We start from the raw sequence: 25,551 nt of genomic DNA, 5'->3' as shown, positions 1-25,551 counted from the left end.
GCCCATCCAAACCACCCCACACCCCCCTGTTAAAAAAGGTCAGCAGCATCTGTCTCCCTGGTGACCACCTCTGTGATCACGTGGCTTCATTTCCATGGCAACCTCAGGCTTGCCCAGCGGGATTTTGGCACTGATATGCTCTCTCTCACTGTCCCTGTCTGGTAGATATGCTAATGTGTGTGTGTGTGTGTGTGTGTGTGTGTGTGTGTGTGTGTGTGTGTGTGTGTGTGTGTGTGTGTGTGTACACACAGACCCATAGGCCTTTATGTAACAGTATTATTACATTCCCTCGAGCGTAGGAGGTACACACACAAATACTGTGACACAAACAGGGTCGGAGGGCGGGATTGTAAGACTGCTTCCTGTTGTCACGCTTCCTTCCTGTCGAGTAACTTTAAAGCTTAGTTAGCGTGTGTGTCTGTGCGTACATGAAGCTTTAGGGTGTTCCTTTAAGATGTCAGAAACACAATCTCTACTGTTCCTCAGGAAAACAAACACACAAACAAAGAAAGATAAAACAGCAGGTAGAACATAAACAAAATAACAAAAAAAGTAAAGTGCACCCAACGACAGGAACAAGGTCGCCTCTAAAGTCTGTAACCCTGCAGAAGTACTCTGAACTGAAAAGCTGACCCTTAAAGTTAACATGCACCTGTAACCTAGATTCATGGGAGTAAACAACCTAGACTCAGTCCAGCGTTACTTGTACAGCGCCAAAGGTAAACAATAAGAGAGAGAAAACTAACAGGAGAAAGCATCTGCTGACAGCGGGAAAGAAAGTGTCAGAACCAGGGAGGGGCGGGGCCATCAGCCGTGACCAGAACATAACAGCAATGATAGAAAAGTTTCTACAGAAGATCAATACACGTTCCAATATTACAACAGGTGCCTTAAAATAAAAGTCAAAATTGCCACAAAACTAAACAGCAAACACGGTTTAAGATAAATTGGCTTCTTCAGCAGTTTAGTAATATATTAACTTAAGATTAAGGTGTGGTTGTTGGGAGAAGCATTAGAGTCCTAATTTAGGCCCACTCTGAAGAAGAACCCCATAATGTAACATGACAGGGATTTTCATCCACTGTAACTCACGCCATCTCTCTGAAATTTATGGTCTCAGATTTCAGGCTGAGATAAACCTAATGACATCATTATGACTTAATCTGGGCTATTCTTCACAAGAGAACCTCCTCCAGTCCAGAACATTTCCACAGTACTGATTGTGGTACTACATAGTATTTAAACAGTGAGTAAAACCAATGGAGGTTACGCACTTAAACGTGAGTTACAGTCCAATCCATACTCACAATCTCCTTAATGTATTTCAATGAAGTTTGTTACTTTACTAATCTATATTGATTTTTTAACACAGGATCAATACGTTCAATGTTACTCTCTTGAAATAGGTAAACATATGCTGGTAGTTTGTTCACTTTGCATAATCATAATAAACCCTTGGTATCAGGCTCTTTACTGATTTGACCAGCTAGCTGCCGGGTCAGCTAAGAGGCTCCGTCCTGTTATAACAGTATCCACTTTAAAGCTCCACTGGGTTTGGCAGCGTGGCTCACAGACTCTGCTGCAGAGTCCCAGAGAAACAAACACCGACAAATATTAAAATGTTCATTTAAACTTGGGCAACTTGGTGTATTTGAACATTTTTACTTCAAAAAGAGAAGTCACTCTGTAATGATGACTGTTGATGACAAGAATCAAATCGAACCTGCAGACCGCTTCACAATTGTGTATTAAGACCTCGTCTTTTGTCAGTTTGAATGAATAACCAGTATTCGCGTCTTTGGGAACAAGTGAAGCTCATACAGATCAGCTCAGCCCTTCAGTGAATATGATGTGAAAACAATACATGTCTTTCTTTCGACTGACAATGCTGTGAATGGAAGCCTCAGCAGAACCGGGCCAGTCAGAAGCTACAAACTTACTACACGCTGGATAAAAGCCAAGCCACCGAGAAGTCCCCAGGGACCAGCCCGGGCCTCCAACACAGCCGCCATGACAGGGCTGTGTAGCCTCTCTGTAGCTTACAGCAGTAGGCTTTGTCTCCAACGTCATGTGAAGTTTAAACCAATCAGAGGAGCCCCACAAAACTCGTGAAAGTACACAAAAAGCTGGAATGAAGGATTGATTTAAAGCCCGTCAGATCCAAACTGGTGCCAATATTTTGCAATTAAAAATCTCATGTAACTATATCTGATGGTTATATCTGAAAAGATCCTCGTTTAATTTCCTATTTCATTTCAAATTCTTTGCTCAGATCAGCAAATAGCTGACATGGTCCAATATATCGGCCGGGCTCAGTGTGGATGGATGGATATACGAGGCCGTTCTTTACTGATATTAAACATTTAATTTTACTTATTCAATTAAAAATACCCTACAAGTAATAAGTTAAATAAAAATGTAATAATTTTTTTTTTAAGTAAAAAATAAAAGCAATAAGTAAAGCTTTGGGGCGTTCACTTGACATGAGCTACATACATGTTGTTAGATCTCTATAAGCAGCAGGCAGATAATGTCGCGTAGTATAAACACTGGAAACAGGAGGAAGCAGCTAGCTTGTTTGTGGGTCAGGCTAACATTGGTTAGCACCCGTCGGTTTTTGTTTACCTACTGTAGAGGTTTTTAAAGTCGTATTAATCATGTAAACATGCTTCTTCTTTTTTTTTAGCCAAAACGCAAACAAGCACATCCTGATATTTTGAGTTTTTTGCAGTCATGCTGAAATGTATCGATTTATACTGGTGTACTGGTGTACTGGTGAATCACCTCATACTTTATCAGAGACTTCCTAGTTCTGGTTTCTGATACGTGAGCATCAGCTCCTTTTTAAAAAACGAGTTTTCCATGTGATAACAAGCTAAACAGTGTTTATACAGAGAAAACTCGCCTTTGCCACTGTAAAATGTCAGCGTAATTATAAACGTGTGGGTGTTCTCAGTTTGTTTGTATCCTCCTGCAGGTCTGCCTGTCTCAGCCGGTCTTTAAAACCAGTATTTTCCGAAGGCCTGTGTAAGCAGGAGGTCAGTCACAGTGTAATTGACAGTTTTAAACTCTCCATTAAAGCATCGTGAGACAACTGTTGTTGTGAGCCGGAGCTGGAAAAATAAAACTGGAATTAACGTCTGAATTTTAACACCTCTTTCAAATATGTTCAGCTTAGTCATGTGATCTAATTGTCCCGGCGGCTGGCGCGTCCCAACAGGTAGAAACAAAATCGAATCCGCCGACACCGCCTCTGTAAGTGGCGCGAGCTGCCAGAGAGATATCAAAACCGCCATCTGAGTTAGCCGCCGGTCAACTGAGAGCACTATCACAGGCTGTACAACAGAGGAGCGAGGTGTGCCTTGATAAATATTTGAAAAAGCGTCTTATGTGAATGCCACCTGGATGAAGCATGGCTCTAAATTAAGGTCTGACAGATGGATCACAAGAAAATTCAGGTTGAGTCATATCTGGTGGAGACGAGTCCTCAGGCGTTGGCATCTCCTGGGTTGTAATTTGTCCGTACTGAAAGGCAGCACAGAGCCGAGAAGCAGCTGGCAGAGGAAAGTTTCTCACTGAATGCTGCAAGGATTGAGTCCAGATCACAGGTCTGCAGGTAAGTTTTATTGTAACTGCCACGGTGACGTCTGAATTTGGATCTTTAATCGAATTTCTTTTTGCCGTCTTTCATTCATTTCAGATGGGATCAGAATTTTAGCCAGCCAGTCTTCGTTGGGCGGCTCGGGGTATGGCTGCGTAGCGCTGTGGACACGTGACCTCTGAGTGAACCTCGAGTTAATAAACAACAGGCACCAGATTTAATCGATTTGATTAGTGATGTGACACTGAGCACGAGTGTGTGGGCAGAGCTCCTCTGGGGATCTGCATAAATAGTTCTGAATTTGTGAATCGCACTACTTTCAGTTTCTGCTCATGTCACAGTCAAAGGGAAGCCACTCTTCCAGCACTTCCTGCCACATCCCATCGACCCTCCTCCCCCTCCACACTGGTCCTGCAGCCATTAAGGTTGGGTCCATTTTATTTATGCTCATTTCAAGCTCAGTATTTTTATTCTCGGACTCTACTAGGGTAACTTTAAATAATCCTTACTTATCTTATTCCTGCTGCAGACTCAATGAGGACATTCAAACACATTCACTCCCTAAACTGTCTTTATGACATCATAAAGATCCAAGAGCAGAAAAAAGGCCTGAAACAGAGCAGTCTGAAGCTTTAAACATTTCTGCATATGTGAAACCCTGTTTAATATGAACATCCACTATTGTAACACTATAAACACTCACAAGCCACTTTATTAGGTCCACCTGCTTATTCACTCCGTTATCTAATCAGCCAATCGCAGCAGTAACTCATTTATTCAGACGTCCGGACATGTTCAAACTAAGCACCAGAATGAAGAAAAAAGGAGATTAAGTGACTGAACTGGCAGACGGGCTGATCTGAGTATTGTTGCTGACCACGTCCATCCCTCTATTAGCACAGTGTGCACATTTTCTGATGGTTACTTCCAGCAGGATAGCACACCATGTCCCAAAGCTCCAATCATCTCAAACTGGTTTTTTGAACCTGTTAAAGAGACCAGTTTGAACAGTCCCCAGATCTTAATCCAGTGGAGCACGAGATGAGACGAGAGATTTTACATCCTGGCAAATCTGCAGCCGCTATGTGATGCTGAGCAACGTTTGCAGCATCTTGTTGAATCTGTGACGCACGTAATCAAAGGCGGCTTTTAACTGATTTCAGTCACAACTGGGAGCATCATTACCTTTGTAAAGAGATTTTCCCCCTTCAGTTCACATAACTGTACACACCAGGTAGTTTTTTAAATCTAAACAAAGCTCTATTCTGTGATTCTTATCAGCCGGCTTCCCCTGCTTGTGCGCGCTTTTTTTTCCTCCCCGAGGAAAACAAACACACCCATCCACATTCCAGCTGCTGCTTTTAACAGTCCTACAGAGGTGGCCTTGTACACAAGTCAGCATCTGCACTGTGTGTGTGAGAGAAAGTTTAGACCAATCGCATAGCAACCTACAGCGGCCACTCCGACGTGTCTTCATCACGCATTAGCCTTTATGATGACACAGCGTCCGCGTGCAAGTCCAAAAATCACAAGACCTCTCACACAGGCTGATTAACCCGTGCTGTAATCACATGGCATTTCAGCTGCAGAGGACATTTTAATGAAGCGATGTTCTGCAGACTTGCTCAACACTTGAGGAGCTCTGAGCTGTGCTGGCTAACGCCAACTTCATGATGCAAGAACAGCAATTACTCCGTTCCGGAAACCGGCTGCTGACGGCACTCGACATGCTCGGACAGTGAGCGTCTCTGTTCCCTGCAGCGGGACACCTCTCAGACGAGCGATGGGTTCAAATCAAACAACGTCCGCTCCTCTAATGGCGCTTCATGTACACCAAATGTGTTTGTTCCAACAAATATGTCAGACTCATTTGTGTTACCTGAAATTAAAGCTTTTCCACACTCATTCATATCTACCCCGAAACAGCCGATATATCACGTAATGTTCTTTTGCTTGTATTGTGCCGCGAACCGAGGCCCCTCCAAAAGCATATAACCTGCATCTAAAGGCTTATCAGGCGCTTCACCCAGCAACCAATGGTCTTCCTGCATCTGGTTGAGGTCCAACACTCTTTTGAAGCAAGCCAACTTTCTGTCAGACGGGATGTTTATGTTTCCAAGTTTAGCTGGCTTGGCACCGTGTCAGCACTGGACAACTTTTCCTGACAGAAGATGCCCCTGAGGCGAGGCCTGTTGAAAGACTATTGTTCCCTGGTCCAGCTGAAGCTATTGACAGGTAGCTTCAGTACTCTGAAATCAAGTTGTTTTGTTTTTCCTCCTTTAGACTGTGAGTAATCTGCACTGCTGCTTGGCTGTGATTTCATTTCATTCCCCCTCATAAACCTCCGCTTCAGTGCGGCGTCATTTATAGATCTTCTATAGCAACGAGCATATGAGTAGGAAGCGTGTGTGTGTGTGTGTGTGTGTGTGTGTGTGTGTGTGTGTGTGTGTGTGTGTGTGTGTGTGTGCACATAACTGCTGAGTCTAGCTTTAACTGTTGAAGCTTCCTCTGAACCAAAACGATGATCTCTGCTGTGTCAGATTTGATTGTCTGACATTTCTTGTAACACAGTAATGTCAAAGCGACTGGACAAGCATCACTGTTTTCTTCTTTGCATTGTAAGAAACGGCACCAGTTCATACATGAATGCTTACTCAGTTTCTCCTGAAACTCTAACAGGTCACAAGAGTCTGAGATGATGTCATGTATACTAAAATGTTTACATTTTACAAAGGTGGATGAAGTTGTCAGATTCTTTACTAAGTATAATCGTCTATAAGTTCCCCGTGAACAGCAAGTTGTAGATAAAGGGACTCAAAGAATCCTGAGTTCAGATCTTTGGAAGAATTGTGCAAAAAAAAGAGATGGTTTTAGAAGCGTAACTTCCAGTGGAAAGAGGCTTTTCAACGCTTTATCCTCATTAGGAGTAACCCTGAATCTCTCCTCTGTGCTGAGTGGCTTTGTCATGTTTCGGACCTGCTTGTACGACAGGGTGTTTATCAGAAGTTCGAGCGGATGGTCTCTGCCATGCAGCTGCCCCTGGAAAAACCCTGAAACTGTTCTTTGTTGATATGTACAAGGTGTCAAAACTAGTCGTTAAAGGTACAGGAGAGGTTAGCTTGATAAAGCCTTGTTTTGGGGAAAAGTTGTCAAACTCTTTAAGCTATTTTTTAGCACTTTTCATGGCGTTTTTATTTCCCAGTGACCACTTTAGTTAGAATAAATGCCCCGAGGTGTTTCAGGGTGACGACCAAGTGGCGGATGTTACTTGACTTTGACCAGTTTAGAGCGATCGCCAAATCTACCGTCAGCTAGTGCCAGGGTTGTACTGGAGCACGACAAAGTGAACAGGAGCACGAAAGTGGACCACATGTCATGTTTTATTCTGTGACTTTATAAGTCAGCTTCATAAGTGTGACTGAAAGGAAATAACAGGAGGAAACTGGAACCTTCCCAACTGAGTCCATGTCAGCACAGTCAGCCTTTAGCTAGCTTAGGTCTAATTCTGTGGATGTTTTTCTAGCTCTTTTTAAGCTCATGTCCACACTGCAGAGGATAAACTGGTAAACCAATATTTTTCTCCCTGTTTTGACCCTCAAACTTGATTAAAACTGTGTTGCTGGCCTCCAAAAAACAACAGAAGCTGTGCTTTAAGCTGCTGCTGTGTTGGAAGTGTGTAGGTGTTACGTTTGTAGACCCACGTCTACGTGTTTCAACCTTAGTGCACACACAGCTGGGGGCCACTGTCAAAATATGTAGAACAACCATTAATGTGCGTTAGGCATGGTTCAAATGCTCAGAAAATGTTATCAGAGGAATGAAGTTAGAAGGACACCTTCATGAGAAAAAGAACAATTTGTTGGAGTAAAGACAAAGAGGTTTGAATGCTGTCTTCAGATTTAACTGTTGATTGCATACACGCAGTGTTTACATCTTAATAACCATTAAAGTAGAGTTAAGTAAATTTAGTCAAAGTTATTTTCAATAATAACCTTAACTTTGAATAATGATTCAAGACAGCTGCTCAAATATAAAACGAAGAACAGAGTAAATGAAAAATCCTCCTGATGTGGAGGACAAAGAGTCGAAAACAACGAACGATGTCATCTGTGCTAATCGTCTGGGCTCGCTTTTACTCCGTCTTTAATGATTTATTATTTTGTCTTTCTTTGTTGCAAACTCTGCTTCCATTACTCTCCCTGTGTCGGCCAATCAGCACTTCACCTGCATGCATCATCATCATCATCATCATCAGGTATCAGGCTGGATAAAGGTGCATCCTTGTATCTTTGCTGTTTTTGTCCACAGCAGAAAAGCCACGCACACAAACATCATCTAACTCACACGAGCCAGATAGTGTTTAGTGCAGAACTCAAATGAAGTGCATTAAAAAGAAAAGAAAAAACAACCCAAATGTTGAATCTTAGAAGCCGCTGTGTTTTATTCAAAGTGAGAGCCCACTCTGATGATGCAGAGATGCAAAGATGGGGCGGGCATGGAGGAAGTGTACCTTGAAAACGCTGGCCACAAAGCTGCAGCTAGCAACCAACTGAATCACTGTGGCTGAAATGTTTTTGCAGCCCACTCTTGCACTTCATCGCCAAGAATTATACATCTTCTCTGTAAATCTATCACAGTTACTTAAATATGTCTTTGAATCAAGAGGAAAGAACGGCAACACACAAACACGGACACATATTTACTTTAAAAAAAAAAAACCCGATCTGAATCTGAGACCCAAAGTTGTAAATCTACCCGGGTGCAGCTGTTACCTTTGTAGTAAACAACACAACACAGCCTCAGGCCACAGCTCCACTTTTAGCCGCTCTGTGGCCAAAGAGGTCAGAAGCTAAACGTTTCCAGGTCCATGAAAATGAAAGGAATTCCTTTTTTTGCCCTGACGCTTGGCCTGAAATTAAACCCGTTCTTCCTGCTACCACCCCGTAGTAGCAAACATGACCGAGCGGGCAAAGCTCGCCATCACTTGCCGTTATACAGTTACATCAATTCTAGATCGGCATGCAGCGCTCTTCCTTCCTGTTCTTATCAGTGTTACGTGCTACATTATCAAACTCTGTGGTATGTCATTCAGAGGGCTGTCTAAACATATTAGGGGACGCGTCGTATTATTATTAATGCAGGTCGAGACAAGTTGCACGACGCAACAAGCTCAACCAGCTGACTGTTGCGAGGCTGCAGGACAGCTCTCCATCAGACAGGAGAGCTTCTTTTGAATCAAGAGCTACATTAACAAACACTTTGAGCACTGGCAGGAAGTAGAATGGCGAAATCAAAGAGTGAAAATCCCCTGTGCACCCTTCGTGTGTGATGAAGGAAGTCACTGAGTGTTTTTCAATTGTTTTAGGGCAGTGTTCATTTTTCTTTGAGTTTCCGTGGTTTCGTAAATTGCAGAGCATGCATGAAGCGAGTGCCATCGCTCGACTAAGTTAGTTATGATCTAACTTACTGTAAACCAAGAGTCTGGAGCTCAAGATACTGAGCAGAAGGCCTTTTTAACTTAATGCTACTGACCCCGTCTTCCTGCCTTTTTAGTGCTTAGCAGCTAGCGCTCGCTTCCTTGCTGAAAACAGCAGCTACTCGGGTTGTTGTGAAACTAAACTTGTGGTTCTGAAATACCAACATATATAACTTCAAGATGCTAAAACACTGAGGCAAAAGGGACTTATTATTCTATTATTCAATCTAATAGAAAAATATGTAACAGGTACAAGTTTATGAGCAATTAAATAAATTGTCAAGTCCTCATATTTATTAAAAGATCAGCGCTTTCTGTTTGGTGCTACCTTCAACATTTTCCCTCGACCAGCACCTTAATTCAGGAGGATGAATCCTAACGATCAGCTCGCTCCTTAACCTCTCTTTCTGTGCTGACATCAGCACAAAATGCACACATAAATCCAGAGAATCTAATGAAGCTGATTGTTTCATATTAAGTGTAATGAACACTTAAGAGTCTGTGCACTACTGGAAAGTCGGTGGCGTTTGCTTTAAATATCACTAAAGCAGTAACTGCCGTGTCTGGAAGATGAAACCACAGAGGAAGTGGCTCAAGATTGACTTCCTCTTATGAAATCGGAGTGGTGGATACAGTAAAATTAAGACTAATGTGCGCTATGTGAGCACAAAAAAAAAGAAGAAGAAAAAACTCACTCTGATTGGCTGAGTGCTGAAGCGAATCTTTCTACTGGGTGGCGGAGGCTCCTCTTCCTCAGGAAGGCCAGGGATTTCTGAGCAGCTGGACTCTGGCTGATATGCCTCCTCCTCGTCTTCGTCGTCCTCATCGTCCAGCTGGCTTCCCCCAGAGTCCTCCTCCCCAAGCCCGCTGTATGCGCTGATATCTATCAGATCTCCCTCAGAATAATCCTCCTTCCTTGAACCATCCTCGTCATTCTCATCTTCTTTGGCCCTCTCCTCAGAGTCCTCTTCTTTCTCCTCCGATGAAGGAGAGGAAGATGGAGGCTCTTTCTCTCCATTTTCCAGCGAGGCATGAACCTCAGCTTGCACCAGCCTACCCGCGGCCTCAGATCCCGCAGTAGCGCTGTCCTGATCGCCAGACTGTGGCTGCAGCCCAGAGGCTTCCACTGTACTCGAACCCTTGGCCTCAGTTGCTGCCGGCTCTGGTTTGGCCTCCGATGAAGAGGAGATGGAAGTGACAGTCACTGAGGAAGAGGAGGAATAGGAAGAGTTGGAGAGCTGGTCCCCCGACAGTCCAAATGCATCCTTCTCTTCATTGGTCGCGGCTCCCTCCATGTTCCTTTCTAGAGAACCCGTTTCTTCATGTAGCTCTGCTGCCTGGTTACTTATAACTCCTGCTTTTACCTCATCTTTCTCGTCCTTATCTGCAGGTATCACCTTTGTCTGGAAGAAAAGCACAGGGAGATCATGTAGTAGTGCAATCAAAAGATTTTCTAGTTCAAGAACTTCCCTACAGCTTAATTGCAAAGTTTTAAGTTTTTGAGAAAATCCTTTTCACCTTCCTGTCTGCTGCTTCCACCCTGGGTGGAGGTTTGGGTTTTGGTGCCAAAGCAGGGGCTGACCGACGCTGGGGGAGGTAGAGATTGTTTTGCAGGTCACCCTTTTCGAATGCGGCGCTGAGCTGGCTCACAGTGGGACTGACGGCCTCGCCTGGCCCGGCTAAAGCTGCAGTAGACGAAATAGAAGGAGGGGTGGGAACAGGGGGATCATCTAGCCGGTCCAGAGCTTCGGTGGACCCATTAAAGCGAGCCACAACATCTAGACGGCTGCCCTGGAAGCCTGACGCCCGCTCTTTCTTCAGCAAGATGCGGTTAGTGGCAGCTTGCTTCTCCTGAAGGACGCACAAATAACCAGTCAGTTAAAGATTACAAGCGAGCTATGTCAACTAAATGATAAAAAATAACAACGCAAGTGTAACATCTGACCTGCAGAGTCCGCTGCTCAAAGATCCTCCTGGTCTCCTGGAGCTTGGACAAGCCCACAGATGAGCCACTGCCCTCCCTACCAACTTTAGAGTCAAAACGGTTGACCCTTTCAGAGACCGTGCCCCCAAGTTTCAGCAGGGCGCTGTGGTCGACGTGCTCATTGAGGCTGGATACTCTCGGCAGGGACAGTTTCACTGCCTGTTCCTTACCTACTAATGACAGAAAATAAACAAGTTGTAAAAAAACGAAATTGTCCTTTAAGGGAAGTACAGGCTAACACCACTGGAGTTCACCAGAGCAGGTGGTTTTATCATTAATGAATTTTGGCTACACGAAGTATCACAGCATGGATATCATCAACACATTTGTCTTTGTTCATAACCCAGTTTCTATGCCTGCTACTATCAATAAACATGGCCTTAAGTGTTGGTGGTTAAATTTAGCCGCTTTAGCAGGAGCTTAATAATATATGTTAAAAACAAAATCTGAACTCACTTCAAAACCATAATCTTGTAAAAAGAATACACACATATGCAACATAAGGATACTGGTCACAAAAGACAGGCTAACGGCTAAAGGCTAGTTAGCTAGTTCCTAGCTAGCAACCTTACTAGCTAATCCATGTAAAAAAGGGCTTCTTCTGTCTGTAGTGTAGCAGTAGTGCAAGTGCTAAGGTTGCAAATACCAGGTGGAAAAATGCAGAAGCTACAGTGTTTTTACGCTTAAGATAAAATCTTTTGAGGATATGAAAATCTTTTTATTAATGTATTTGGATGCTCAGTTCCACTCTGACAGGAGGCAGAGGAGAACTGAATCATCACAGCAAAATGCTTTGAGTGTGAGGACTAATGGTCCCCGTGACTTTATTTTCAGAGCACTTCTCAAGCTTTTGTTGTTTCCAGGTTACAAAAAACCATCTTTTGATCACAATGCAGATACTGAAAGCCCCACCCTCTCTGACTGTTTGACTGGTGAGAGGTAAAAAGAGTTGTTGAGCACAGCACTCAACACACACACACAAAAACATGACTAGCCGTGCTAACATTCGAAGCTGACTTATCAGATAATTTGTGTTTTTAAAGATTTCTAGATCAAACCTTTACTATGGTAAACCCGCTTCTCTTTGTGAACACTGGAGAATTTAAAATTTTTCTGTCTTTCGATGGCCGACACCTGAGAATTAGAGGATATTTGTGGTTCTAGTTGTGTAAGTAACCCTCTTGTATATTTCCAACATATCACTCACATTACTGTCTACCAACTTTCCATTGGTAGTCATTCAATCTCGCCTTATTTTTCACATTAGCTTAACTTGATACTCAGCCACTTCATTTCACCAGTTGTTACTTGGCCTGTTATTGTCAGAAGTCAGAAAAGGAATCATTGTCATTGCAAGTATTGGGTTTATCTTGCACATTTGAATACTGGTACCAACCGATATTACTTTTGGCATAATATATTCTAAATTTGGTGTCTGAGAGCCGCACTTGCTGCAGTAGTCTTCTGATCGACACTTGACACAAAACCTCCACATCAGCGCTGGTATAGTAGTAGAAGCAGTCGAGACAGAAAGCAAATACATCAACACATTGCAGAATTTTCCCCCCCAAACTATTGCCGCATCGCTCTCTGTATAACTTGTAATTTTCAGCACTGAAATGATGGTAAAACCCAACACGATCACTGGTGACGCTACGTGTGACATCGAGGGGAACACGAACAGCCGAACCTTATCTACTATGAATCAGTCCTCATTAGTACCAATGTAATTTTGTCGGTACCCTAAAACAGCAGTCCGTAAACTTTTGTTTTGCGCTACGGACCGGTTTATGTCCGACAATATTTTCTCTGACTGGCCTTTAAGGTGTCTCGGATAAATACAACAAGATTTATTCATAACAGGCAGACCCAGAGAAACCGAGTTAACTATTAAAAACGATAAAAATAATCAGATAAAAACCCTGAAAACCATAAATTTCACAGGCCCGGGTGTGAAATTACCAAACGACTCACAGACCGATACCGGTCCGCGGCCCGGGGATTGGGGACCGCTGCCTTAACTGAATTCGGTAACCGACCCTACAAGTTGCTACATTCCTTGATTCTAAAGGGTTCTGTGAAAAGGCTAGTTACCAATCATTTTGGCTCCATCCTCTTCATCGCCGGGAGACTGCATCTGCATGAACATGTTCTTGATACGGTGAACATTTGAGCCATATTTCCGGCCCCTCCCAGTAGGCCGGGGCAGAGGAGCGGGTTTTGAGGCAGGGTCAGCGCCTCCATTGGCGGCATTGTTGAGGTGGTCTGTGGCCTTCTTCAGCGCCGCAAGACCTGCCTCGTAGGCATTGCGGTGGGGAGACGGACTTCGCAGATTAGAGCTCCCGTTGCTCCCACCGGAGGCCCCGTTGCCTCCCGTGGCCGACGGAGGCTCAGTCTTCATCATGTTTGGTGAGTCAAATGTCCCGTGGTGAATAGCAGGTTGGCATGAATGAGGGGGGCAGCATCCTGGAGCTGTCTGACATTCACCTCCTGAATAAAACAGAAAGAGATCAATGAGCCGTGTACTCTGGACACGTCTGTGCATCGGTTTAAACATTCTGAAGGATATGAGGCAAATGAAATTTACATGTTGCATTTTTCAAAGCTTTAACCAGCAAATTGCTGTGCAACTGCAAACATGCAGATAAGAACCACAGATGTTCACAGTGAACAGCTGAAGCCACCCAGCAGGCCTTCATTTTGTTGCACTGAAGTAATACTTTAGCCCAAAATGCCAAACAGCCAGCGGTGCCAGCTTCTCAAGGGTAACTATCCTAGTTTACAAAGGACCTCTTGGCTGTATGCTGTCGCTCAGACAAGATTTTTGATACATACAATTAGGTTGCATATGATTGTGATCAATAATCAAAGACTCTTTAACGAACACATGTATTTGTGCCACCTGTAGGAGCCAGCTGGGAGAGTGTTAACAGAGTATAACTAAGCTGAAGATGAGCGAACTTGGCATTAGACGACATCACAATCGCCCCTCTGTGTACACCCACACGGCGCTGCCGCAGCAGTCAATATAATCCAATTAAAACAATGACGCAGTGTGACAACTCCCCCCCCCCGCGTGTTTATATTGCTGCTCCTAATGCCAAACTTGCTTCGTGATAGACTTGCCAGATAAATACAGAACAGCCCTTTGGTCCCAAGATATCACAGTGTTTTCTCGTGATAGCATCTCATTTACTGGTTGACAGCATTTGTGGCTTGTGCCGTCAGATCTTTGCAACAGGGATTCCTGATGTTTTCATCAGGCTTGATTGACTCTATAAAAACTATGTAGTATAACAGAGACAGCAATTAGAACACAATGAATTATAGAAAGAGTAACGAGGTTTCTTGATAATCTGCCAATGACGTGCTAAACTACAAAAAAAAATAACGGCAACTTTGATTTGATTTTTTTTTCTTTGATAGTTGCGTGACCTTTTATGATTTAAGGTCACGGCAGTAGTTTTGAGTGCACCAAATTTAACAGATCAAACTAAATTAGGAAAGTTAGATTAGCTTAGCTTAACTCAGGTAGACAGCTAGCCTTGTACAATCCAAAACAAACAATTCCTGCTAGCACCTCCAGCTCCTACATTGCGCAACCCCTCACATGCTACCATTGGCATCACTGCACAACCCTGGCAAAGCACAAGTTCCCAAAAAACAACAACAAAACAACCTGCAGTTCTACTAATGACCACTTGAAATTGACTTAAAAAAAACAAAAAAAAAAAAAACGCGACTCAATCTCCACAGATTCCAATGCTAAAACGTCCAACTTTTCAATATTAAAAAGTGAACCTGGCACAAGAGGTTTGGATCCCTAGTCTCCCTCTTCATAACAAATGTATAATGCATGTTTTTTTAAACATCTGTTACGCCCTAAAAGGTGCTAAAGAGTGTGGCTGCTGCCGAGTCTGCGTACACAGCTGATAGCTTAGTGCTACGCCACAGTTGTAATTATTAGCATCACTGATCTGAACGTCTCTACCACTTGTGAAGTATCGATCCATTCTGGAGTGTTTTTGTTTTTTTTGGACTTATCTGACAAGTATTATGGCTTGCTGTGTGGTACAGCCTGCCCAAGGAATATGTGCTTCAGCTTTTGTATTTCAGTAGACTGTTGTTTTGCACTAATTAGCATCTAAGCCTCTCAACTAAATATGCTAACTTCTGGCTGAAAGAAATGAACATGGCAGAAGCCAAAACACTAACATTAAAGCCTTAAAATGTAAAATCAGAACCAACCACGGCATCCATCTTTTACATGCAGTCTATGGTTACCAATTTGTAGCAATCTTCTCTGTTACATCTTCATAAATAGCGCCATGGGGTTTTGTGCAAATACATTTCTTAGCTAGCCGAAGTAGCATCAAGGTGATAAGACAGGTGATTCCCCTTCTTTAGTACTTCAATAATCTAACCCTGATGAAAAATAAATAAATACATTTGTAATTTCAAGGATTATCTAATGGAACGTGGACACAGCCAGAGACACGTCTGATTTTTCCAGCAGACTGTGGGATTTGTGTGAAGATTCATACTGTCATTTATGTTACACTGTCACAATGTTACCTCTACTTTAACTTATCATTGCTCAATGCAAAGAAGCGCAACAGTTCATTTTACTGCGAGCAGCATTTACTTGTACTTTGCCTCTTTGAGTCTCAAGTATAAAACCTGAATCAGAATTTCCACTAAGGATTGTACCAAACGGACTCCAAATGAGGATAGCCACCGATACAGGAGCCCGCGATTTCATGGGCAACTAAGGCTGTGTTTCATTTGTCTTCCACAACTTGAATTTACAAGGTCACCACAAACTGCCTGAACTAAATCGCTACATTTTCCAGTATCTTCTGTGCAACGTAGTCGAGTTTGTGTTTGGCTGTTAATCAAAAGTCAATGCAGCAATTACATTTTAAACTCTTAAGATGAACAACTCTCTACTCAACAGACTAAGAAATCTATACAGCTCAGTAACAAGAACTAGCAGATGTTTTCCTTTGTTGCATGATAAACTAGAACTTAATGAAAATGAATGTTCCTCAGTGGCTTGTGCTTAAGGTTTAAACATTTCCATCTCCATGTTTTTATTGCTGGAACTTCTGGAATAGCTTTTTAGCAAGTTGTTCTAAGACAGCTTCATTCTGATTGGCTGCGCCTCATAGACAGAAGGTCTGGATTGGCTTGACCTCTGTGCTCACAACCAAAGCTGTGAGCCTAAGATGACGTATTAGGAATAGCTGGAGTAGCTGACATCACAGAGGCCCAAAGGTAGGAAAAATGGTTGAAACAGAATGTTTGCAGAAGCCTGAGATACTGACTGAGATTCATGGTGCATGTTTGACGTTCCAGCGTTTGCGGTTGCACATAAAACTCCTCTCATTCCCACTTGCAGCTACTTACAAATGCTTTGCAGCAACATGCATCGTTGCTAAAGGAACCCCGAGCAGGTTGGATCATGTAACCGTTTAGCTTTCCGTGACGGTGCTAACAAACAGGATGTCGATGGAGAAGAAAACAATTTTTGGGGATGTGAAACTAATTAAACTAAACAAAGGCAACACTTTATATTACCGCCCACGGCTGTAGCTACGTGGAATTTCAATGCATTTATTTTGAAATCATTATAATTGCCTACAAACATTTTAAGGTAGACACACTAGAATAAGGTCATGTTTTTACAGGAAAGAACAAATAATTAAACTGTAAGTAATTTTAAGTAATGTGCAACTAGTTATAAGTGATGCACGATCAGTTTTAAGTATTGCATCACTTCAGGTAGAAGATAAATTTACATTGTAAGTAAATGTAAGTAGTGTGTAGTTACCTGGCAAACAAACAGTATTATGGACTGGCTCAAGTGTTATCCAGTGATGTCAATATGTACCTTTTCGACGCCTCCTATGAGGACATAATGATTTCTTACTCAGACACGAGGGCAATCTGAATATCTTTGGATGCTAGCGTAAGGGTCACATGTCTGAACTTTTGCCATCTTTGCCTGCAGGAAGTCCTTTTATGGAGAAAACCAGTAATTAAAAAGAAATTATCAGACAAAACAATGATGAATTCTACTTGTAAACATAGCTGAAAGGCAGTCTGGGTAATAAGAAGCAGTGTTTATAGTACAGTCTGGCCTCACACTTACTCCAGATGGCACTGCCGGCCATGGGGGGTGGGGTGGGGGGGCAGACACACACACACTGCAACAACGGTCTTGTGACACTGTCTTGCTAAATACTCAATTCTCACATACAGATCATGTGAAGTCAAGTGAGCAAATTGAATGTAAAGCCAATAACTTTCTCTCACACACACACACACACACACACACACACACACACACACACACACACACACACACACACACACACACACACACACACACACACACACAGCTTTTATAGTTCTTGGCTCGTTTCCTGATATTGTTCAAATGAAGCTCCCGCTCTGATTGAGAAACAGCATGACAAACACACATAAACCCCCAAAACGCACAACACCAGCAAACAGACTCCAACTCCAGTCTCCACCGTGACGTGGGCGGGCCTTTGCGCCTCTTCATTCGTTGGTGTGTAGCCACCAGTTAAAAGAAACGTAACTAAATCCAGCACAAGTATGGTGAAGCACCTCTTTCGAAGAACAACTCAATCCGCCTCCTGCCTGCCTCTCATCCCTCGCGGTTTGGGGTTGCTTCCTGCCATTCAGTGTAGAGTCTAACTACCAGCTGGGCTCCAGGTTTCCTGTTCAATAACACACATGGTTTCACACGCAGCAGCGTCCTTTTCAGTTTATTATAACCAGTTGGTCTCACTCTCGAAACATCAGGGTCACTGATTTGCCTCAGCTCTTACTGACTTCTCTAATCTCTAACTAGATAACAGGATATTGCTTTCACCTGTACTCACAGACAGGGCTCCCATCCTCCACCCACAGACACACACACTCAGTATCAAGTACGGCAATACGATCCAAAAAATAAAAACAATGCACCAGAACCACTGCCTGCACCAGTCACCCTAAGCATATGGAGGCAAGCATCTATTGACTTGTAATCTATTTATGGGAGGTCCCTGAACGCCTCCTCCCATCACTAAATACAGGCTACATCACACGCACAGCCTTCCCTGTGTTTTTCTACGTGTTTGGGTGGTTAGTATGGCACAAGTGACCTTGTCTCATGATATACTGTAAAACCGAGGAGTGCTCAGTTCACTGTAACCGCTCACATCTGTCTGTGTCACAGTCTCTGCAGTAGCTCAGCTACATAATGCTTGAAACTGGCACGATAATACACTGGCCGTTCAGACGCGAGCATTAAAGTCCTTATGCCCTGCGTGCGTCACGCACAGTGTCCAACAGAAGGCACATTATGGTAAACACAATGACTCCATCTATTCACACGACGATCGCTGCATCGGGCCTCGGCTAGTGCAAAGGTTCATTCTGGCAGACAGTCTGCCTGCGTGCTCCTCCTGCTGCTGCTGCCACAAGCTCGAGAGAGGCTTTGTTGGCATAGCGACATATGCTCCACGCACCAAACTCCTATCCGAAAACGGCTCCTTTTTTGTGCCGCTTCTTTTCTAGCAAACACGTCAATCGCCAAATAAGACTGAATACGTACTGTTAGTAAGCGCACACTTTTCAACAAATCGGCGTCCGAGCAGCACACACAGCAGCGTTTATCTCACACTAATGTCAACTATTGTTTGCGGGTCGCGTGCCGTGATCCCGCTCACTGCACGTCAATACCAATACGCTGTAGCACTATGCTCGCACGTTATCATTGGTTTTAATTTGAAATAAAAAGGTTTGACTAATGAGTCTGGCGCCGAATCCGACAGAGTACCCCGAGGAACCCGGAGAAGTTTCAAATGGTCTGATAAAAGGGTGGGTAGCCCTGCTGGCAGTGAGTCGAGTGCAAAATTTCACGTTTTTGTAAAGGACTTTGGGGTGGCGTTCTCTAAGGATAAGCGTGAGCAGTGGAATAGGGTGTTCCCGCGTGTCTTTCCCTGCTGTGTTTCAGCGCGGCCGTTATTACCCGGTTGATACGATGAAGGCGCAGAGCTGTGGCGGTATCGGACGGTTTCACCGGCCGGTTCCAGGACCCAGAGGCAGCCGGTACGCAGGCCCCGCTCAGCGTCTGCTGCGCCGCGTCGCTTCCTTCCTGCAGCCTCTCTCCTCTCCCGCAGACACACGGCAGCTTTTTTAACGCGGGTAAAACGACGGCACGAACTGACCCGTGTGCTAACCTTCAGCCATACCTTGTATTCCAGCTTGATGAAGCTGCCCGGTGCTCGTTAGGACCCGCGGTGAACGCTGTCCATTGTCCTTCTGTTGCTGCCGATTCCTCCTGCGAAGCAAAGCAGACTGAGTGCCTGCCTCCTCTCTGCTCCTCCTTCTCCTCCCCCCTCACATCATCTGTTTTCCTCCGTCCCCCTCTCTCTCTCTGTTTCCTCCTCACCCCTACTCCTCTTCCTCATCTTCTCCCCCAACCCGTTTCCTGCTCGTTCACACCTTTATCTGTTCACACTCCGTCCACACACACACCCTTCTCCCTCCTCAGGTGTGGTTGAATTCATTCAGTTAAACAAGCAGCAACTACCTGATCTTATATAAAGCGGGTCCTGCCGGCCCCCGCTGGTTAGCTGCTTTTTTTGGTTGTTGTTTTTGTGTCTCTGTGGTTGGATGACTTTTACGAGCTGCTCGGTAGAAACCGATCAGCGAGAGCTCCTCTCCAGATACAGTAGAGCTCCAGCGACCTCTGCTGGCAGAAGCTGTCACTGCCAAACGCAAGGTGCAGTGACGCCACCGCTGCAGCAGCTGTTTGCGCTCATTTACTGTACTTTTACTGTGATTTTACTGCTTTTTATTGACAGGTTATTGCATTTTCAATACCTTACAGTACATACAGAACTTTTTTACTAACATCATTGTAATTCTATACTTTCATTTACCTTTATAGCTTTAATTTACTGTATTTTTACATTTTTTCCAGTGATGCTGTTATGGGTGTATTTTCATTTACATCACTTTCATTTTTGTTTTTCTGCTGTGTTTACAATACTTTTGATATACTTTTATACATAAGGCAAGTCTCAGGAAGGGAGCATATGTCAGCCAGTGCTTTGTTCTATAAGGTGATGGAAATGATTTTTTTTATTTAAACAACTTATAAAGTGTAAAATAATAAAAATCTGATAAAAACAGGTGGTTACTATAACTGTCACTGTGGAGTAAAAAGCATGCCATATCTCTCAACTGCAGTCAAATAAACAGTGTTAATTGAAAATATCCACATAGCTTAAATACCACAAAATTACGTTTCAAATGAATGCGAGCAAAACCACAGCCTACCTGCTGTTTAAAGCTTTCTGTTGACAAGCAGGAAGCAGTCAGAATAAAGACGAAGGGAGAGACACTTGTTTCAGGCAGAACTGAGAGGCCGTACCACGACCCACTTTCACATAAACAAGGATTATTCTGAACTGTGAGTTCAATAAAAACACAATCTTTTGTTAAATACAAGTGAATAAAAGTCCTCAGAATATTTAAATCCACAAGATCTTTCCTTGTAAAGGAAACAGCTTTGTAGAAAGCTGTTAAAAGCACACGTTTGCTGATGCTGTGATCCTTTAACAAGAGAGTTCACCATATACAAGTGGTCACAAGGAGCTGCATCGTTGTAAATATTCATAGATGATAACCTGAACTTGACTTTATTAACCCTCTGGGTTTGTTCAAAATCACAACCTTTCAGCTTGTTCGTGGCCAAAAGTGGCCACCAACACATTAGGTCTGTAATTTTGATTATTTTCATGTTTTTTTGCCATTTTTTCTACACAAAGCTTTTAAGTAACTTTAGTTCTTTTCATGAACATAAAATAATTATTACTTTTTAAATTTTTAACCCTTTAAACACCAGTTTGTTTGTCCACTGCACTAGCTGGAAGACAACCTCAAATCTCGCAATTTTATATAATTGTTAAACATATGTTTGTATCATATTACTTATGATAAAATTCATATGTATTAAGAAAAAATTCCAATATTTTGACTTGTTTTTTTAGATTAGCATCAGTGCTGTTCATCAAGACCAAAATTTCAATCAAATCCAGAATTTTAACCCCTTAAATACCAGTTAAATCACATAATTTTAATGATTTAAATAGGGATAAAAGCATAAAATCACAATTTTTTTCTAAATAATACATGCAAACTGATTTATTTTGTAACCATGATGGAGGTTAGATGCGTAGCAATAATTAAAAGTATCAATAAGTTTTATGCATCTTTGTTTTTTTGTGCAGTGACAGAAAAACAAAAAAACTCCCTCTCAGCTTGTTCGTGGCCAAAAATGGCCACCCCCTGTTTATGTTTACAAAATGCTATAAAATTCATATATATTAAAACATTTTTCTACTTTCATTGACTTGATTTTTTAAATTAGCACCATTAGCATACAAATGATGAAACCTAATATTTCCTTTTGTCATCATTGCAGGTCAGTAACAGTAACAATGATTTATTTTTACTTTGTTTTTTTGTTTTTGTTACATTTTTTCTTTGGTGGGGGGGTGAATGGCTAAAAAGAATATCACACATGGTGTGTTAGTGGGCAGAAAAGCAATTTAATGACCAAATGACCCAATAAAATGATCAAAATTTATATTCCAGTGTGTGCTTCTGTGTGCATCCTCATTAGCAGCAGGATGTACTAACCACATTAGAGTGGTTTTTGTAGGCACACTTTCTACACCTGAGGGGCTGCTGTTCCAATCCTGGAGGTGTGCCTTTTTGCACCTTCTTCTCATTTTGTTGGTGGGGTGTGGGTCACACTCTGGGTCACACTCTGGGTCACACTCTGGGTCAGACTGTATCTTGAGATCAATGGCAGAAGTGGCTGAGAATCAGGGACAAGTGTGTCTTGCAGTTGTTGAGGTCACCAGCATGTGTCCCAGCTCTCCCAGCATCACTCTTCATTTGTAGGTTGTAGATTACTCCCCCACTTCAGTGAAGTTGAATACGTTACAGAATACATTTTGGGGCATGTATTCTGTAATGGAATACATTTTAAAAGTAACCTTCCCAACACTGCCGGCAGGACAAAGACATCGTATCCCAAGACATCCAGGAGATTGGAGAAAAGAGCCATCAGCCATCAGTTAGTTTTCCTTCAACAGCTCGAGGTGCCAACATCCTCTAAGTTATCCAAGCTGTATTTGTGCGTATTGTAGTCCAGGACTGCTTCTTGCTTTCACGCATCCTTTATTCCCCGTCACTGACTGCTGGTTCCTTGTGTGTTGCTGTCAAAAGAAGCACATTCCTCCGTTGCTTTGGCATGTGGGATATTGTCGTGGTAGTTTTGGTGAAGCCAAAGACAGACAACAAAATCTTCCTCTGTTGCATCTGGAGGAGCTGGGGAGGAAGCTCTGGGTTGTTTCCTCTGTGCCAGTTTTCATCTGAGGAGTTCTTCTGCCAAGGTGACCGAAGGAAAGACGTTGTCCTCGGAGCTCCTCCGTCAGTTGGAGTCTGAACCCCATGCCTTCTTTACTTCCTGAGAACTTCCAGTGTTGTCATCCAACATGCTATGTATTGCTTTATTGTGGTTTAGGCTCACATCTCCACTTCATCTATAATCCTCCAGTCCTCACACCTTGGCCTCCCGTGCAGGTTTGTAAGGTGCACAGCAGCTAAAAGATCTCCTTTGTTATAAAAGCAGATCTCAGGCTGCTAATGCAGAAAACTGCATACAGGCTGAGCCCTGGTTTGATACCAGTGGGTACTGGATTGTAGAGCAGTCTCTCTTCAGTGGTGGGACCCACATGGTTTTCCTTTCATGAGGGATCCACTCAGTCACCGGCTCCTCGGTCTCAGAAAATGCTCCTATGTTCTTTTCCATCAGCTGCTCGGCCTCCACCTCCATGCCCCCCAACCCCAACCCTCCCCCAAAGAAGAGGATTCAGGCACTGGCTAGTACTCTTCATCAGTGGTGATGCTGTCAGCCTCTTTGGAGATTGGCCCCTCATCTTCTGGAGAGGAAGTTTCTTCATCTTGGGCAGATGTCTTTTCTTCAAGGGCAGAGGACTGCTGCTGTCCTTGCTCTCTGACCAGATCATACAGACCGTGCTTGAAGCAGTGATGACCTTCTTGCCATACAGCCAGAATAAATGATCTGGAAGCTGTTAGGCTTACTTACAGCAGTAGCTCTGTCTGCACCTGCAGAAACTCCAGGACACGTTTACAGTGTTTGTTGTTGTTTGCGCTGCAGCTGCAGGTTTGAACTCTGCAAAATGTCCTGTGATTGGAAGTGTGGGCCTGTACATCTTCAACCTGAGCCTGAGCCTGGAGAGGGTTCCTGAACTGTGGAAGACTTCCTGTGTGGTTCCGGTGCCAAAAATCGCACACCCCAGGGAGCCCAACCACTTCAGGCCTGTTGCTTTGACTTCTCATCTGATGAAGACCATGGAAAGGCTCATCCTGCACCACCTTCGGCCACTGGTGGGCTCAGTGATGGACCCCCTGCAGTTTGCCTACCGTTCTGGAATTGGGGTGGATGACGCTGTCATCTACCTGGTACACCGATCCCTCTCTCACCTAGAGCAGGCGGGGAGCACTGTGAGGATCATGTTTTTTGACTTCTCCAGTGCTTTCAACACCATCCAACCCGCACTACTGAGAGGGAAGCTGGAGGGAGCCGGAGTAGGCACACAGCTGACTGCATGGACCGTCGACTACCTTATCAACAGACCACAGTATGTGAGGCTCCATGACTGTGTGTCTGAGGTGGTAATCTGCAGCACGGGGGCACCACAGGGCACGGTTCTCTCACCTTTCCTGTTCAGCCTTTACACTTCAGACTTCTGTTATAATTCGGACGATTGCCATCCACAGAAGTTCTCAGATGATACAGCCATCATTGGATGCGTATCAGACGGGAATGATCAGGAATACAGGGGGGTCATCAGTGACTTTGTTGGCTGGTGTGAGACCAACGTACTCCAAATCAACGCCAGCAAGACAAAGGAGATGATCATAGACTTCAGGAGGAAGTCCCCCCCCTGCAACACCGGTGAACATCCAAGGGAAAGACATTGAGATAGTGGACTCTTATAAGTACCTGGGTGTTCACCTCAACAATAAACTGGACTGGACTACAAATACAGACGTCCTGTATAAGAAGGGCCAGAGTCGACTCCACCTGCTGAGGAGACTGAGGTCCTTCGGAGTCTGCAGGACTCTGTTATTCTATGACACTGTGGTAGCATCTGCCCTTTTCTATGCAGTGGCCTGCTCGGGGAGTGGCTGCACGGACAGGGACAGGAGCAGGATTGACAAACTGGTGCGGAGGTCTGGCTCCGTGCTGGGATGTCCCCTGGAGTCTGTGGAGGTGGTTGGTGAGGGGAGGATGTTAGTAAAGCTGACATCCATCATGAACAACCCACATCACCCACTGCATGAGTCTGTGAGTGGGCTGAGCAGCTCCTTTAGTCAGAGACTGAAACACCCTCGCTGCAGGAAGGAGCGCTTTCGCAGATCATTCATCCCAACAGCAGTTAGGCTCTATAACTCCTCAATCACGATGTCATGAGTCACTGGACACTGTGAACATCCACGGTCACCACTTCATGCATAATGGACCCTCCATGTGTACGGACATGTGCAGGTATATATGTATGTATATGTATACATACATACAGGGAGTGCAGAATTATTAGGCAAGTTGTATTTTTGAGGAATAATTTTATTATTGAACAACAACCATGTTCTCAATGAACCCAAAAAACTCATTAATATCAAAGCTGAATGTTTTTGGAAGTAGTTTTTAGTTTGTTTTTAGTTTTAGCTATTTTAGGGGGATATCTGTGTGTGCAGGTGACTATTACTGTGCAGAATTATTAGGCAACTTAACAAAAAACAAATATATACCCATTTCAATCATTTATTTTTACCAGTGAAACCAATATAACATCTCCACATTCACAAATATACATTTCTGACATTCAAAAACAAAACAAAAACAAATCAGCGACCAATATAGCCACCTTTCTTTGCAAGGACACTCAAAAGCCTGCCATCCATGGATTCTGTCAGTGTTTTGATCTGTTCACCATCAACATTGCGTGCAGCAGCAACCACAGCCTCCCAGACACTGTTCAGAGAGGTGTACTGTTTTCCCTCCTTGTAAATCTCACATTTGATGATGGACCACAGGTTCTCAATGGGGTTCAGATCAGGTGAACAAGGAGGCCATGTCATTAGTTTTTCTTCTTTTATACCCTTTCTTGCAGCCACGCTGTGGAGTACTTGGACGCGTGTGATGGAGCATTGTCCTGCATGAAAATCATGTTTTTCTTGAAGGATGCAGACTTCTTCCTGTACCACTGCTTGAAGAAGGTGTCTTCCAGAAACTGGCAGTAGGACTGGGAGTTGAGCTTGACTCCATCCTCAACCCGAAAAGGCCCCACAAGCTCATCTTTGATG

General features: G+C 43.6%; 1 protein-coding gene across 4 annotated transcripts in view; it reads right to left on the bottom strand.

Annotated features, from left to right (window-relative positions):
- Window positions 1-19,515, bottom strand: part of LOC146670823 (neurabin-2-like) — a 33,429-nt gene extending 13,914 nt beyond the window's left edge. Inside the window, exons 1-5 of one of the 4 annotated variants that reach the window (XM_085402913.1) lie at window positions 19,332-19,515; window positions 13,156-13,551; window positions 11,023-11,231; window positions 10,596-10,928; window positions 9,773-10,480 (exon numbers count right to left, since the gene is read on the bottom strand). In XM_085402913.1, coding sequence (XP_085259039.1) covers window positions 9,773-10,480; window positions 10,596-10,928; window positions 11,023-11,231; window positions 13,156-13,465 — 1,560 coding nt within the window. In that variant the 5' untranslated portion in view covers window positions 13,466-13,551; window positions 19,332-19,515. Of the gene's footprint in view, window positions 1-9,772; window positions 10,481-10,595; window positions 10,929-11,022; window positions 11,235-13,155; window positions 13,552-17,697; window positions 17,717-19,108; window positions 19,303-19,331 lie in introns of those variants that run through there. The other 3 variants (XM_085402910.1, XM_085402911.1, XM_085402912.1) reach the window with 3 other exon arrangements.
- Window positions 19,516-25,551: the final 6,036 nt, after the last annotated feature.

This window comes from Rhamphochromis longiceps, linkage group LG4 (assembly GCF_057381845.1).
Source record: "Rhamphochromis longiceps isolate RC_006_pf linkage group LG4, R_longiceps_female_GT1.1, whole genome shotgun sequence".
Classification (NCBI taxonomy): domain Eukaryota; kingdom Metazoa; phylum Chordata; class Actinopteri; order Cichliformes; family Cichlidae; genus Rhamphochromis; species Rhamphochromis longiceps.
The sequence above is the reverse complement of the archived record's forward strand: the minus strand, read 5'-3'. Positions and strand labels throughout refer to the sequence as shown.